This window comes from Paroedura picta, chromosome 8 (assembly GCF_049243985.1).
Source record: "Paroedura picta isolate Pp20150507F chromosome 8, Ppicta_v3.0, whole genome shotgun sequence".
In the NCBI taxonomy this organism is placed as follows: Eukaryota; Metazoa; Chordata; class Lepidosauria; order Squamata; family Gekkonidae; genus Paroedura; species Paroedura picta.
In genome coordinates, this window is record NC_135376.1 from 54,822,452 (window position 1) to 54,840,110 (window position 17,659).

The following is a 17,659-nucleotide window of genomic DNA, read 5'->3' on the forward strand; positions in this document are numbered from 1 at the left end:
CATAAATTGCTAAATTGTTTAAAGGCTTATGAGCACAAATTCAGAATTTTCTGGTGATAAAATGTCAATTAAAAAAAAAGTCCAATATATACATACTGCTTGTGGTTGCTCCACAGCAAATCGAAATCCAAAATATCAACGGCATCAGTGAAAAGTCTATCACTCTTCCCCAGCTCAGAGAGAGTAACAAACTGGTTATCAACCGGAATTGTGAGCTTTCAGATTAACTCTTTACTGTTGACATGAAAGCCTTTCAGCAATCTTGTTCAATACCAGTTCAACAGTGTAATGGCTACACTGGTTTTAGGGCTCATGTTCTTCTCCATGCTTGGCTATCACCGTTTAAGAAGATATAAAAGGTTAAATGTGGTAAAATGTCTGGATTTAGTTAGAATGTCATTCTAATTATAATAACCTTTTCACAAATTACCAATTTCAGCTTTTAAAAAATGGCTTTCGTATGCCCATTACTACTTTCCAGGACATCATCTGTGAAAGAAGAAACTGGTTTGGGATTGCTAGAGACAATTCAAGAGAATGTATTCCAGTTTAGCTCAATCTAGCTAATATCGCACCTTCACTTAGGTTTCCATGGACACCACATTACAGCACCGACATATCCTATAATCAAAACTGTAGGGGTACAGTTTAAAGCTCACAGCAGTGCCACGAAGGAACAGCTAGATTTAAGAAATAACATTCCATAACTGATGTTTCTCTCCCTTCTCTATTTTTATTTCCTAATCCATACTACAGTAAAACAGGAAACGAAGTTCACTTGGTGGTTCTTATCTAGCATCCATCATGGTAAGATAGATCTCTATTACTACTACATATTTATATAGCATTCTTCAACTGTAAAGCTTTCTAGCCTTTATTATATTGGCCCTCCAGTGACTTGGTTTGCAAAATGGGCTCTGTATTATTCATGGGAATGGAGACTAATAAACCTGAATTGTCAAGATTCATATAATAGATTTAAGATCCATACTGTCTTCTGGACCACAACAGCACTGCGGAAACATTCTTGTCCAAATTTAGCTGTGATATAAGATCCTGCAGTATAGCATCATGCTCTTAATGCTACTCAATTTTTCTTCTGTAATGGCATATTAGCTCTGCTATCTATGAGAGAAACATTCTTTCTGTCTGACAAGAGACCCGCATGAAACATGTTCTAAATATAGGAATCATGGATTGTTCTGGTAATGATGAGTTCTGACAAATTTTATAGCTTCCTTGTAGATGTTCACTGCTTCTGATTTCACTTGCTATTTTTCTTTCAACTCCTCTAACCAATGAATAAACTATCTGTTACACAGTACTGAGACATTGTCAAGATGCATGTGTATTATCGATTTACTGAATTTAGCTGGTTTTCCTTCATTCCTCTGACCTACATGTATGCATTCAATACATCTCTAGAAATGCCAGAAAGATGCCCAGTAATCATTTTCAGGAATACACCATTCTTAAATTTTAAAAGAAATAAACCTTTTGGGTTAAAGAAGAGTTGCAGCTCTCACAAATTCTTGCATGGCCAGTTGACAGGTGTTCACCAACAGTGGCTTGATTCAAGCCCAATATTATTGTATTCATCACCACTATTCTCCTCTTGCCTGTGTAGAGTTAAGAGAAAAGGCAGATCTTTCTTTCACTTACAGAGAGGTATGGACAAAATAAAGGAAGAGTAGGAGAGCCCTCCTGTTCTCTCACTGCACCGCAAAAAGGGCAGACCTCTTCTTCTAGTCCTGTGGAATCCGCCAGGCAGATTTAAAGAGAGCAGAAGGCTTCAGTTATTTCCAACAGGGCAGCAGGGAGGGGGGAGATTTGGTCTCTCCTGCTGCTCAGAAAAAGACTTTCTTGCTGTTGACCATCTGAAACCCACAACACAAATAGAGCTTCCAGGAAAGCATCTGTTTGTTGCTGGAAGTCCTGATTGCTACTGGGCTGGAAGAGGAATTTTCCTCAAAATGTAGAAGTAGATTTGTGAACATCTGCTCATGAGTTACAGCATGAGTTATATTAATGTTCTTGGGAAATGTGCTTGCAAATAATGGCAAAAGGAGGCACAGATTCAGGATGATGAGAAGAACTTGGCTAAGCAGAAAAAGAGTGAAGCTTTCACTAACACTATGGGAAAAGGGGGACTAATCACTACTGAAGGAGCTACTGATCACTTTATGAATCTTTTTGACAAATGAGCTTCAAGATAAAGCAGAGGAAGGAAAAACAGAAGATAGCAGCGGTTTAGTCACCACTGCATGGCAAGGAAGTAACTAGTATACATGGACATATGCATATTTTCCCCACAAGCAACGAGTAGCAGATTGTGGTGATATGAAGTTACCATAAAGACTTATGTATATAGCTGACATCCCAGAAACTCATGTTTTGTAGAGACAAATAAGCTATGAGCAATGTAGGGAAGATCTTAAGAGAGAAAAGCAGAAGAGTCCATGGGCCATGCACTGATTGGGGATAAAATATGCTGATCTGAGTAAAGTACTTTGGAAGCTAGTAAACGGAAAGGGAGGGGAAAAGACACAGGGCACATTAAATTACAAAATGGGCTGAGCCTTGAGAATCATTACAATGACTCTGGAGGCTTGCCTCTCATTTTTCTCAGTAGAACTGTATCCAGATAGGAGAGGATGGGGTAGACCTAAAGGAAAGGCAGAGCATCTTCAATCCATATAATCTTTTATTTAATTACTAAGAGAAAGGACCGTTTATAAAAATGGGCATATTCCGGGCCGAGGAGAAGGGTGGGAGAATCCCCAAAATGACGGGTGGGGTCGGTGTGAGAAGGGTGCGGGCAGCAGCGACCGCACAGGCAGCCGCCAGTGCGGGTGAGGAGGCCATGGCGGCGGCAGCCAGAGAGGATGGGAGGTGCATGGAGGCAGCAGCCCTGGCCTTTTAGGGGCAGGGCCGTTGGCAGGGAAGGTCCCTCGGTCGGCAGCGGTAAGTCAGGCATGTCCGGTCAGGCCATGGCTGCCTCTGCGGCCCTGCTGGATAGCGGACAGGTCCCTCCCCAGGCAAGGGCCCTCGCTGGGTGGAGGGAAAGCAGCAGGGCCGCCAATATTTCGACACAGCAGCCCTGCTTCTTTCCCAGGGCGCAGGCCTGTGGCGCCACCCCTCTCCCCGGCCAAAGTCCCTTGGTGGGCAGCGGGAAAGGAGCAGGGCCGCCATGTCCTGCTCCTTTCCCGGCGGCGAGGACTCACCGTTGGGAGAGCGCAGAGGCCAGGATGGTTGACTGGGCGGACAGCCGACTCGCCGGAGTGCTCAGCTGAAAACGGGCCAAGTAGCCAATGGGGAGCTACTGTGCACAGCTCCCCATAGACCACTTGGCCCTGGAGTGCCACTTGGAGAGGCGATTCAGGAGTTTTTATCACGGACAGCGCCTGCCCCCTCTCCTCCCCTTTAGTCCTTAGCCTTTTATTTATACCGCTCCGCTGGAGCGGTGTAAAGATTTTGCCCTAATCAATGTACCTTTCAAGCATGCTGTCTTGTAAAACAGGGGAGGGAGGAAGAAAATAAAACAAATGTTATAGGGCAGCGGTCCGCAAGCTTTCGGCCGCTGCGGACCGCTGCTCCGGAGTGGGGGGAGAGGGCAGTCCGGGATCCCGCGCGCGGCAGCCCCAACGCAAATGTGCATGCGTGACTGCCGCACATGCGCGTACGGCAGGGGTGCAAATGCATGTGCGCGGCAGTCAGCGCATGCACGTTTGCGCTGCCGCCATGCCGGCGGCCGCGGCTTCCCCTCCCAGCCCCTCCGGGCCACCAGCAAATCGGACGCTAAAGCGGCCGATTAGCTTGCAGCTCGGCAAGCTTCTCTTCCCTCCCCTCCCGAAACAAGAAGCTTGCCGGGCCGCGAGCTAATTGGCCGCTTTGGCAGCCGATTTGCTCGCGGCCTGGCGAGCTTCTCGCTTCAGGGGGGGAGGGAAGAAGGAGCCGCGGCCCGGCGCCAAGGCCTTCGCGGCCCGGCACCGGGCCATGGCCCGCGGGTTGGGGACCACTGTTATAGGGGGCAAAATTCTTGGATGATTGTGTGAGAGTACATCCAGAAAAAGAAATTTCTAACCATCTTTTCTTTCAGGGAACAAACTGTTGTTGACTTTAACTCCTTTGCTTTCAAGTTCTTCTACATGTATCATTAAATCCTGTAAGCCTATCTTCCTCCAAATGTTACTGCAATCTCCGCATCACCAGAACTGCTGCATCATGAACCATGATGCAGCAATTTGCCTGTGGTCATTTCACAATAAAACAGTCTCCTAGATATTGTTTTGGAAAGTGAATGCTGCGGATAAATGCACTTTGCCAGAAAGACCACATTAATTATCTTATCCGCAACCATGACATACTGAGTTTGAATGAGATGCTCCATAGAATTCCCATGTGCTAAAATAGTTTAAAGTGCAGCAGTGAGGTGGGGTTAAGATTGAAATCCTATGCATCTAGAAACAAACCCCACACAGTTTACTAATGTAACAGGATTAACTTTTGCTTATATATTCTTACTGTTATGATGGTCAGTTCTTAGTCTGAGTCTGACGAGGAGTGCTTGCATTCAAAAGCTCACGCCTTGAATAAATCTTTGTTGGTCTTAAAGGTGCTACTGGACTCTGATTTTGTTGTGCTACTCCAGACCAACACAGCTACTCATTTGAATCTATCCCACTGAATATAATGTGATGCTGCCTTATACCAAGATAGCCCATTCTAGCTCAGTATTATCTGCATTGCCTGGCTTTCCATGATCAGGGGAAATGAGGTCCCCCTTAGCACTTGAAACCTCAGGTTCTTCAGCAGGAGACACCAGGAACTGAACCCAGGACTTTCTGCAAACATTGTATGTGCTCTGCAACTAAGGTCAGAATAGATGTGGTGGTGAGAATTCTATATAAAGAACTCGGAAGCAACTTCAAGCTGGAGAATTCTTGACAAGAGTCATTATCCTTGTGCAATTAATTTCCATGAGCACATGGCTGACGCCAGATGTACTGGACCAGGGCAGTTACAAAACTTTTCCCAACCAGTGAAGAAACTGATCTGCAACAGAATATTACAGAAAGTTATCAGCACCAGCTATGGTGAGTTTAACACTTAACACTTATTACACTGTTTCACAGTACTGGAGATTTCCACTGCTCAGCAAAGGCTGACAAAATGCACATGTAAGACATGAGTTAAGAGACTATACAATGAATGTAAAAGAATGCGCATGGTAGCAAGTGATACCTCAGGAGTTTCCACAGAAGAAAGGAGTTCTGCAAGGGCCAGCCAGTGCATGCAGAAGATGTATAATGATGGTATGAGGTTTCACCAAGGCCCTGCTGTGTCCAAGGATTTGTCTGCTTGATCCATTTATGAAGCCTTTCCTTGCACCAATAAGGAAAGATCCAGGTTTCATATCTGCCAGAACCTGCACTGAACATACACTGCACAGAAAGCAGACTGTTCTTTTTTGTGTCTTGTAACTCATAAAACTGGTTTACCTCTCATGATATAGATTTCTGTTCCCCTTGATTCTTAGAGCAGACATTTGTTTGCTCTTAATGAACCTGTTTTCCTAGCTCAGTGCAGTTTTTCAGGGCAAGAAAACAGCACAGGGGAAACTGGCTTAATTCCCTCTTTCTGGTCTCAAGTGGGATCCTATACATCTTTTTCTGCTATTATATAAAACAGGGTCTCTATATATGGAGCTTTTCAGTATCATACCAGTTTTTGGTCACAAAACCCCAGGTCTCCTCCTCTTCCTTTTAAAAAAAAAGTATTTTGTTAGGCTGTCCAAATACTTGGCACAACACTATGCTTGGTAAAGGTAAAGGTATCCCCTGTGCAAGCACCGAGTCACGTCTGACCCTTGGGGTGACGCCCTCTAGCGTTTTCATGGCAGACTCAATGCGGGGTGGTTTGCCAGTGCCTTCCCCAGTCATTACCGTTTAACCCCCAGCTAGCTGGGTACTCATTTTACCGACCTCGGAAGGATGGAAGGCTGAGTCAACCTTGAGCCGGCTGCTGGGATTGAACTCCCAGCCTCATGGGCAAAGCTTTCAGATGGCTGCCTTACCACTCTGCGCCACAAGAGGCTCTTATGCTTGGTAAGAAGAATCAATTATTTCACAGGACCTCCCTGACTCTTCAGAATACAATATTCCAGTTCTATGTATGTCTCCAAAACTATTGTTTCTCAAAATATGTATAACCAACATAAATAATAGAGAAAAATACTTCAGCATAGGAATCTTGCTCATTTTTGGTATTAAATATTTCTCATTTATTGAAAAGTTATCTTTATGAAAATACACTTGCAAAAGTCCATTGCTAGGGTGACCCCTGCCACTTTGCTAGGCAGAAGGGCCTATCGACTGAGGGCCACAATGCCCACACATCATCAAATGGCCTGGGAAGCATATGCTGGGCAACAAAGACTGTATTTTCAAGTCTTAAAAAAGCATTGTGGGGTGGGCCTTCTCCAATGGCTTTTGAAAAGGAAATGCTACTGATGGGCACAGGATACTTTCTCTTGATTTCCTCCTTGTAAAGTTCTCCAAGCCACTTTGGATAGTTCAAATAACAAGTTGGGAGTCATTCAGAGGCAGCTTCTAAAATTTTAACTCGTAGAAATTTCAAAAGTATGCACTGAACAAGCAATATGTTTGTGTTATGACATTTTTATATTATATTGATTTCTCGAACCAAGGTCAGGTTGTTCAGTATTTTTATACCACCTGATGAACACATTATTTATTTACAAAAAAAAATACATAGAGAAGAAGGAGAGCTGTTTTTTTGTACCCTGTTTTTTTCCTACCCAAAGGGATCTCAAAGTGGCTTACAATAGCCGACCTTCCACTCCTCACAACAGACACAACAGACATTGTGAGACAAATGAGGCTGAGAGCTCTGAGTGAACTGTGACAGGCCCAAGGTCACTCAGCTGGCTGCACATGGAGGACTGGGGAATCAAACCGGGTTTTCCAGATTAGAGGCTGCCCCTCTTAACCACTTCAACAAGCTTGTAATATAGACTGTCACAACCCTAGTTGTCATTTTCAAAATGGTCACTATGATAAACACAATGTCAAAGTTAAAATGAATGAAGGCAAGGAGAAAAATAAGCAAGCTATCACTAAATAATGTAATGGTTGGAGAAGCACAAGGTGAAACGATCACTGGTGTAAAGAGAGGAGCAGACAAACAGAGGTGGAGGCAAAATGTCCAATAATGGAAGCAGTTCTGGATGTGAAGAAGCCACAAGACAAACGATTTCAGGAAGGCAGGTGGAGGGATGTCACTAATTGATTTCTCCCTCTTTAATACAGTTACATAGGATGGTACAAATCTGTACAGCTTTCAGTACAATCTGTACAACTAACTGCGGGCAGAAATGTGCACATTTACATACAAAAACAGCAATTCACCCAGTTTCCAAAGCAGAATGATAGGATTTTTTTGCTTTTGAACAAATTGTGAAAGAGAATCTATATCACTTGGAAGGAAGCTTACAAATCCTGGCAGGGATGCAACTTACGACGGTGCCCCAGGCCAGGAATTTGGGAGTGACCATAGATGCCTTATTAACTTTGCAGGTCAAGAAGGTAGCCTTCCAGGCATTTTCCACCTTCACCAGGCTCGGCTACTAGCACCCTACCTGACCTCTGAACACCTGGTCATGGTGATCCATGTGACGGTCACCTCCAGAATAGATTTCTGCAACTCACTCTATACTCTACGCGGGCCTGTCCTTGTCCTTGACCCAGAAATTGCAGCTGGTGTAAAATGTGGCTGCTAGGATCCTCATAGGAACCCCTTGGAGGGCCCACATCTAGCCTATGCTGAGGCAGCTACATTGGTTGTCGGTTGCAACCTGGATCTGGTTCAAGGTTTTGGTTTTGACATTTAAAGCCCTTTGCAGTCTGGGACCCACTTTTCCTACCCACTGACCGTCTTTCACCCTATGCCCCCAGCAGGGCCTTGCACTCTGTGGGTACTAATTTGTTGGTTCTTCCCAGCCCTAAAGAAGTTCACCTGGCCTCAACTAGGGCCAGGGCCTTTTTGGTCTTGGCCCCACCTGGTGGAATGAGCTCCCAGAAGAGCTGCAGGCCCTGTGGGAGCTTTCTGCATTATGCAGGGTATGCAAGACGGAGCTCTTCTGCCAGGTTTATGGTTGAGGCTGGAGTCCAAGTAGAAGATTTGATTGTCCCCTCTGCCAGCACTAATGCAGCAGTACACCAGGGTCATCTATTGGCGTTGGGTTATGGCTCTCTCTTGCCACTTCCTCCATTAGATGTTATCATGGGGAGGATGGGTAATTGATTTATACCACCATGTTCCTTATTCATATGTTGTAATTTTTATGTCCTGCTTTTTGATATTTTTAATGGGGTTTTATGGGGGGGGGTTATCAATGGACTGTTTATAACCTGCCACTAGCTGGCTCCAGGAGTGGCTGGAAATAAAAATCTAAATAAATAAATGAAATAAAATAAATAAGAGAGGGGGGAGAAAAGGCCAAATAATGGGTTTTTTTAATTCAAATAATTGACGGAATAAAGCTATTAGTCTTCTTTCATGTTCCAATTTATTTCCTAGTCAAGAAGATCGTCAGAATAACTGCGGCCGAAGGCAGTAAGTGTTGCTGTGGTAGTGTGAAAGGAGCCCACTCTGCCAGGTGTCTCTTTGCCGCAAGACATGCAGGGGCGACTGGCGCAGCTACGTTATGGGGCAGCACACAACTTGCCTATAAAATACACGTGAGTGAGTCTTTCCCCATCAGCAGCTCTCCTCCTTCACAGGACTCTTAACACTTGATAGCAGCAACGTTCCTACAGGGCATTAATTGGTTCTTCTCACCTGCTACACTAAATACTGCTAGCCCTGGGGACTCCTGTCGCTTTCATAAGTACTGTTGGATTTCACTCCTCAAAGATGAGACTGATAGCATTAACACCCTCACAGCACTTTCCACTGTGCCTGGACAGGTGAGGTAGAACTGGTTTCCCCTGTTCCCCTGCTTATTATAAACAGGCTGCATGTTTTTTAAAAACACCGTATTTCAGCTAAATGATAGCTGGTAGAATGTGCTGAGCATCTAAGCACACTGCTAGTCTGACACCACTCCTTAAAGCAGCTGAGTTGCAGTTCTCTGGGCTAGAGTCATCTGAAGCTCCAGCACAGGGGTTTTGCAGTCTGGCTGAGACTGGAAGCATAGCAGTGCTGTAAGACCTGAAGCCATCAAGATAATTAATATTTGGTGACTGCAGTGTTTTGCTGCTTCCCTTTGATTGAGGCAGTTTCACCACTGAAGCATAGTTTAATAAGCAACAGATTTCATCACCATTAACTTTTCCAGTTATTTTAGAAAGCCACATCCCTTAAAAAAAAGAAAAGAATCTATGTTGCTCAGAAAATCATATGATGAACCAGATGCCAGCAATTCTTGTATGACAAACAGGTATTCTACTGAATTTCATGCCTGGGTACCACATAAACCACCCTGCCTTGCTTCATTTTAGCACTAGTCTAGCATTTTTAGCAAGAATCACTGATCATACGGAGCTGGCTGGGAAATGCAGCATTTATAACATAAAAGTTAAATAGTTTTTCTTCGCTTCTCGTTAATTAGAAAGATATCTCTATAATGCTTTATGTATCTATTTCTTTTAAAAGACCACCCCAAATTGTTACTTGGGAAACAGATTTAAAAGATCTTTTTTTTTTGGGGGGGGGGAGAATTGGAAAAACAGGAGGCATCTGTCAGTGTATGCATACATCAAAACCTGTTCTGTTTTAAGATTTATTTCTCTCCACATTTCAAAACCCATGCTTTCTGTTTTGGCTTGAGGTGCCCTGCATTTAAATTACTTTATTATGAACCATTCACTTTCAGACTGCATACTGATGAAGTAGCCCTCAGCTAGTTAAGTTCTCCCTGTCATACACAGTCATGTAAAACTGTGCAGCTCAGACTCAAAGTTACAGGAGTTCCCTGAAGGAAGTATCACGTCAGTCAGATCACACACTTGTGAGGCCATTCCAGGCACATTGACTAGGGCACCAGAATTTCAAAGGCACCGGGTTACCATGGGAACATGAGAATTTCAAAGGCACTGGGTTACCGTGGGAACACTTCAGTTACCTGCCCCACAGAGAACCTTAGGAAAACAGGTCAGGGGCAGGGGATATCCCACCCCCGATTTCCCAATTTTAACTTCCTCCCCTCAATCTGTTCACAAGCACAGCCAAGTAAACCGAGACAATAGCTAACCCATGAGGATGGGTACAAGAACATGTATGTATACAGAACAGCTTGAGCTGGCCCTGTACATGAATATTCCAACAACAGGACTACCACAACAACTAATTCAAATAATTAGTCATTGCATTAAGTGCTAAAGATGTAGGAGGAAGTCGTTTAATATTAAATATATCCATAGATCTACATAGTCAAGAAGTGGTGTTCCCTCACAGTCACTCCATATAACCCTGAAGAGATAGGAAGACAGAGTTTGTGCCCAAAGTCATCCACGTAGAAAAAAAAATAAGTACACTAAGAACTGGCCAAGAAAGACAATGGAGGGGAAGTGGAGGACTTCTCTTTCAAGTCACATTAGGGTTGCTTGGCACTTCTTGGTTTCTGAAGTCCACGCAGCTCCCTTGCCTGCTAAACTGTCCAGTCTGTTCTAACTCTGACATGCTGAACCATTCTCTGAGTTTGCCGTGAGGAGAAGCGTCTAGGGCAGGGGTTTGCTGGCATTTGCTGACAGGGGCTTCTGGGAATTGTGGTCCATAGACATCTGGAGGACCACAGGTTGACTACCCCTGGTCTAGGGAATATCACCCTGAAACCTAACTGATGAAGGACCCGGTTCCCCAATCTGGCCGCCAAAGCCTCCACTTGTCGGGAATGGTTTGCAGGAGAGGCGGCGGTGAGGACTCTGAGCCGAGTGGCCCCTGCTTTTTCCTGCTACTGGGAAACCACCGCATTGCCAGCCCGAGTGATCTGTGGCCCAGAGCCCCGCCCAGCCGCAGAGCACATGCGGAGCATCCTCCTCCCGGCCTTGCCGGAGAGACGCGCCGCGGGGGAGGGGCGTCTAGGACTCCGCCGCATTGCCCTTTCCATCCGGAGCCTATCGCCTGCCGCGTCTCCGCCCCCGGATCTGGTGCAGTCCTCCCCTTCGCAGACAGCCTGAGATGACCGGTCTGCGTCTGCTGAAGGAGGGGGGCTTCGAGCCGGGCAAAGCAACGGCAAAACCCGCCGAACTAGCCGGTCTCGGAGGATCGGGGCGACTCGTGCAGGCACGGGCTCCTCAGGCCCACCCATCCCCGGCTGGCCAAGCGCGCCAGTCCCAGAGGCTCCGTCCTCTTGTCGTGTGCGTCCGCCGCTGCAGCCAAAAGCGAGCCGCACCGGGGCAATTAACAAAAGAGAGGCACCTCCGGCCTTGCACAAGCCCGTCGGGTCTCAACTCATGCTGAAGCAAGTTGCACAAGCGCTGCCCATCACATGGGGGCGGGTGCACCGGAACAAGGCCCACGGCTGGTTGCCTCCAATAATGCATGTACCCTCGTGCACATTTTTACACCGTCGGATACACAGTGCTGTTATTTCCTCTCGCCATTTACGCTCCATATGAGCATACGTGTTTTTATATATGGATACACGGGTGCATGCATGGGGGCGCACTACAATCTCTATACGCCTATGTCGTTGAATAGCGTCCATGTAACACTACTGGGTGTCCACCCTCCGTGTAACATCACATTTCTGTGCCAGTGCCTGGAAGAGTTCCAGTCCTACTTTCGCCCAGGTACGCTCGGTATGGCTTACGGACACCCCACTTGCACCTGCGTGTCTGTCCTTGTCCGTGGATCCCTTCGTTTCTCATTGCACAGGCGCCCTGCCGGCAAGGACGGGATTTCTCCCTGCGGTATCTCGCTCCGCTCTCAGGGCAACGGCAGCACTGGCAAATTGAGCCGCACCTCCTGGCTCACAAGCAGCGCCCCCCCCCCCGCGCCCCCCGGCTAGAGGCGACCTCGGCACGGCGTTGGCAGGCCGGGCTCCTGCCCTGCAGAGGCGCTTTCCCAGAAGGCGAGGCCGCCCCCCGCCCCGACAGCTCCCCTCCCCCGGCCGGCACCGTTACCTGCCGTGACGCCTTCGGTCCCCGCCATGGCTGGAGGCGTCAGCGGTTCTCTCCTTCAGCTCCAGGAGGCGAGAGCAGCCGGCAGGGAAGGCGCGCTCCGCTCACGCCGCAGCCTCAGCCATCGGGCGTGCGCCAATCCTGCAGCAACTGCTCTTTTGCCGGCTCCTTCCTCGCTCCCCACCCGCGACTGGCTGTGCGGGCAGCCGAGGGGGAGGCTTGGCGCTTGACCCGGCCGCTCGCGAGCCTTTCTTCCCTGCTGCAAGACGCCGGCGGCTCAGATTTCTGCAACGCCCCTCCCCTTGGAAGTGGGCGGCCTGCCTCCCCACTCCAGCCCCCCCCCCCCCCCGCGACACCCGGGAATCGAGGCTGCGGTTGACAAAGGCGCGTTTACAACGAGTCCTCCAAGGAGCAGGGTTGCGTCCCCGCGGGGCGACAATTTCGCATTTTCCCCAACCCTTTTAAAGAGATGACTCTTCATTTCCAGAATCGCCTCTTCCCATTTGAAAAACCACAGCAAACACAGAACAGGCTCTCACTTAGGCAGCCTGTCCACCAGGCATCCCATCGTGAGGGCTGCGGTCAAGCAGCAGCAAGGCCAGCAGTGGCCTGGAAATGTGCAAATTAACCGGATCATGCCCTCCACACAATCACAAAAGCACAGGTACATGCCAGCCATTGTAGGCTACTCCCCTAAGACAGGCATCAGGTAAATGGGTTGGTTGAAAGCAAACCCCAAAACCAGAAGTTCTTTTATTACTGCCAACCAAATAACACAGAACAGGATGCAGGCTTTCCAGTTCACCAGAACTCTTCATCAGGATGGATTGGGGCGGGCAGTGGGGGAAATATGGATGTTTCAGGCCTTGCCTTGCTGCTGCTCTCTTGTGGGCAAGGCCTTTTCTATCGGTGGCTAAAAAGGCAAATGGGGTTTGGGGCTGTATCAAACGGAGTGTCGTGTCCAGATCACCGCTTTACTCTGCTCTGGTTTGGCCTCACTTGGAGTACTGTGTTCATTTTCGGGCACCCCAGTTGAAGAGGGATGTAGACAAACTGGAGCATGTCCAGAGGAGGGCAACAAAGATGGTGAGGGGCTTGGAGACCAAGATGTATGAAGAAAGGTTGGGGGAGCTTGATCTGTTGAGCCTGGAGAGGAGGTGATTGAGAAGGGATTTGATAACCATCTTCAAGTATTTAAAAGAGTGCCATATAGAGGATGGAGCAGAGTTGTTCTCTCTTGCCCCAGAGGGATGGACCAGACCCAATGGAATGAAATTAATGCAAAAGAAATTCCGTCTAAACATCAGGAAGAAGTTCCTGACAAAACAGTTTCTCAGTGGAACAGGCTTCCTCAGGAGGTGGTGGGTTCTCCATCTTTGGAAATTTTTAAACATCTGACTGAGAGGTTGATTCTGTGATGGCTCAAGGGGGTGGCAGGTTACAGTGGATGAGCGATAGCGTTGTGAATGTCCTACATAGTGCAGGGGGTTGGGCTAGATGACCCAGGAGATCCTTCCAACTCTATGATTCTATCTGGGATGAGAATAATCTAGATTTGTCTTTGTTGTGGGCATGTCAGAGACAAAAATTGGGGTGCGTTTCTTGAAACTGGCAATATGCAGGTGTGCATAAAGACATCATGGGAATGTATAAAGATATGCATAAAGACATCATGGTGCATAAAGACATCATGGGAATACACAGTGCTGAAGGAATTAAAACCATATAACACTTTGAACAGCGGTGGTGGGCATTGGACAAAGGATGCTAGTAGTTAGTAATACACAAATGAGCAAGAAACTTGGGGGGGGGGAGAAGCAGTTGTTTCTGCATTTTATGTTAACCTCTTTTTCTAGTCCTGTGGTATCCACCAGATGCATTGGTGCTAAAGCAAAGGACATCAGGCTTGCCTTTGAATTAATGTCTCTGTACAAGAGAGAGGCAAATTACCATTCCATATGACTAAAGGGTCTGGTGGGGACTTAGGAAGAAGGCATCTGTCCAGGATTGTCTTCACTGCCATCACTCCACACACCCCCAGGCAATTTGTCCTAGTGGCATATGTAGCACGTGCTATGGGCCCCATGGTTCCAGGGGCCCAGCAGTGCTGTACAGTTCACACTGTGATTATTAGACCGTCTTCATTCTTAGGTGGCTTGTGGACTGTAAGAAAAAAAAAAGAAGCTGTCAGTTGCTTCCAAAGTTCCCACTATTTCTGTTACAGCACAAGTAATTGTGTCAGCTGTGCTCTGCTAAGGTCCCACGAATCCTTAAATTGGTTCTGGTACCTTGGGCCCTGCAGATCCTTAAACTGGAGCTTTACCCCTTTGCTCTTGAGTGCCAAAGTTGGAGGAGTGAGGGCAGTTATCCTAACACAAGCCATATGAAGCAGCAGCAGCAGTAGCAAAAACAAACAAAAAAGGTCCTTTTTTTTGCTTTAAATGTGCATTTGTTGTATAAAGTCCATTTGTTGTATAAAGTTTTTTATCAATAGATGTTGCGCTGGTTGACTTGGCTTGTGCTATCTATTCATTAAATGTGGGCATTTCTGGAAATCCAATGAAAAGTAGATGATAGTAGCTTTTCCTGTTCAGCTGTACCTTACGTGCACTAGTCACATGTATTTGTACTCAGTAATGACAGTGCACAAATAGTGAGTGGGTGGTTAGTGTCACTTTGGGGGGGGAAAATCTGAATGTTGGAGTCACAAATGCTCCTTCTCTGGGCCAAGTTTCATTTTGTGATGCATGAAAGGACTCTCAGGAGTGCCCCCAAATGCTCCAGTAGTAATCTTGTCAATTATTCTTACACAACAAAGGAACATATTTTTAAACACACATTTATCCCAGTTCTTTTCCCTGTCAACACTGGGGGACAATCAGTGTAAAAACAAGCTTATGCTGCCTGCCTAGGAAGCTGCATCATTTGAAAACTGAAGCCTTCAAATCCCAGTTTTGTAGCGGCTGTCGGATGAAGAGAAAAATGAAGCATATCAGCAATTCTCCTCTCATTTTGCTTCACATATTTCAGAGATGAGCCCTGGCAATGAAAACAGGGTTTCAGATCAGATCAAGCCAAGGGAACGCCCACTGTACAAAAGGGGATTTATGGGACAGAGCTGGCTTTACAGTAAAAGAAAGGAAGGAAGAGCAAGCTTTGGAAATACCTCTGTGTTGAACAGCAGCAGCCAAAAAGGGTTTCAGGCTCAGCACTTAAATTAGGCCTCAGCTGCCTCAGCTACAGAACCCCCCACTAATTCATCATTCGGACAGAAATTCCCAGGGAGATAAGGACAGCATGCCGCCCCATTCCATATTTCTTTCTCCCCCTCTTCCACACCATAATCACAGGGAACAACATCTGGCCTTTGGCCCGCTACAATTATATATTTAGAATCTGTTGGAAAGTCACACAACATAGGGAACAGGAAACTGGACAAGTTTTGTTTCCTGCTACAGTTTCTGAGCAAGAAAAAAACTTTTGCAAAGCACTAGATACATATCACATTATTGTTGCTCTGGAGCTTTGAAAATAGGTGAGGACACCAACAAAAATGTAACAAGAAATCAGAATACCATACATTTGCACCCCTTTTCCCCTCAGTTTTTCTTGAAACATAAAGATGCCTAAGTAGCCACATAAGAAACGGCATTGTCAAGGAGAGCCATCTTTGTGAATGTCAAGTGTGTGATGACATCAGTCCGTATCGTCAGGTTGCCTAAGTTACAGTCTGGTTGTAGGTGTTGCAAATAATGCAGGAGGAATATGGTTGAGTGTAAATCGCAAGAGGGTATAAAAAGAAAACGTTTTAAACACAGTTTTATGAAATGAGCAGCGTTATTCTGTTCTTGGTTTACACTAGCTAGATGACAACAGGATTGCTACAAAATCTCCTTGTGCCAGGGGAACAAAACACCATTTGAACTGACACAAGCACTGTAGAGCAGGCATAATGTTGTGCTAGTGTGGAACATGAAGAAAACTCTAGATTAAGGTGCAAAACAAAGCAGCATAGACAGTGTAGTGGCATACAAGCATTCTACCCTTAGATAGGAGAGATCGCAACTGGAGGAAATGGGAAGTACCAAGAAGGGCCACTCCCCCTTGTACCCCATCCATATCAGAGAATAGGAAACTGACTCCATCACTGCAGAATATCAGAATGTAAATTCCAATAACATATAATAATGCAAATCACCATTTTATGTGGCATGCTCTGGGCCCCGGACTAGGAACTTTGCTGATAGAGACACTAACAACGAACATAGGAACCTCAGAGGAATACAACTTGTGTGTTCTTGGATCCTTTATAAGGAATTTGCTCCAGGACATCTACTCAAAACCTTAACTCCAGTTCTGCCAACTGGGGCTATGAGGAAAATGTATTTACATATAAATGGGGAGCAGGGGGAGGGGACAGATGGACCACCAGAGAAGATAAAACTTCCATCTCCTCTCTCCAAGCACCTCGACATATGCAGGCCACAGAAATACCCTTTGTCCCGAAACTTGTTTGTTTTTACCTTGCCATATGGGGAAAACATGTCTTGGCCTTTCCTTATTTCATGGGAGTTAATAGTGCCTTCCGTAAATAGGACAGAGAACATAGAACCCATTATTTTCTCCTCTGTTTTATCTTCACAGCCACAATTATGTGAGGTAGCTGTGGCTGAGAGTGTGTGACAGGCCCAAGATCATCCAACAAGCTTTGAGGGCAGGGCAGGGATTCAGACCTCCTAGTCTGACACTCTAACGCAGGGGTGGTCAAACTGCGGCCCTCCAGATGTCCATGGACTACAATTCCCAGGAAACCCTGCCAGCATTTGCTGGCAGGGGCTCCTGGGAATTGTAGTCCATGGACATCTGGAGGGTTGCAGTTTGACTACCCCTGCTCTAACCCCTGCTGGCTGTCTCAGATCTGCATTCTGAAACATGCATGAAGCTGAGAGACTGCTGGCCATGAGGTTCTCCCCGCTCAGAACATAACTCCCCTGCAAAAAACATACCTGCATAACGGACCAATAATTTAGGTTGGGAATAAGGTTAACCGAGAAAATTGCAGAATTATAGAATGATGGTTAGATTTGAGGGTGATCTGGCTATCTGTCACCCCACTGATTGCCAGGGTTGATTCGGCTGATCTGGCTGGCTAGCTGAGTGTCCCCTGCCTCCCTCACCGCTCCATGTGCATCCCTCTTGAAACTGCATGCTTGGTGGAAGAGGACGGTCATCCCAGATAGAAGGAGTATACCCTTTGGTCAAGGGCAGAATTATGTTTTTTTTATTGTGTTTTATTGAATCTGTTTATGTCCATTTTAAAACATTGTGCACCGCCCCAAGTCTTATAGAGAAGGTTGGTTCATAAATCCCATTTTAAAAATCTTTAAATAAGCCTGGCTCATATGAAAGTAGCAAAGAGCACGGACGCTTTGGTTGTGAACACCAACCAACCACTGCTCCACTTACTGTTTGTGCTGCCCCAATACTCATGAAGATTCCCTGCATATGTGACA

At 46.3% G+C, this 17,659-nt stretch overlaps 1 protein-coding gene across 1 annotated transcript in view; it reads right to left on the reverse strand.

The window, feature by feature from the left end:
- Positions 1 to 12,426, reverse strand: part of HSPA12A (heat shock protein family A (Hsp70) member 12A) — a 58,820-nt gene extending 46,394 nt beyond the window's left edge. The window contains exon 1 of the mRNA XM_077349878.1: positions 12,150 to 12,426. Within this exon, the coding sequence (XP_077205993.1) occupies positions 12,150 to 12,177 (28 nt within the window). The 5' untranslated portion in view covers positions 12,178 to 12,426. The remainder of the gene's footprint in view (positions 1 to 12,149) is intronic.
- Positions 12,427 to 17,659: the final 5,233 nt, after the last annotated feature.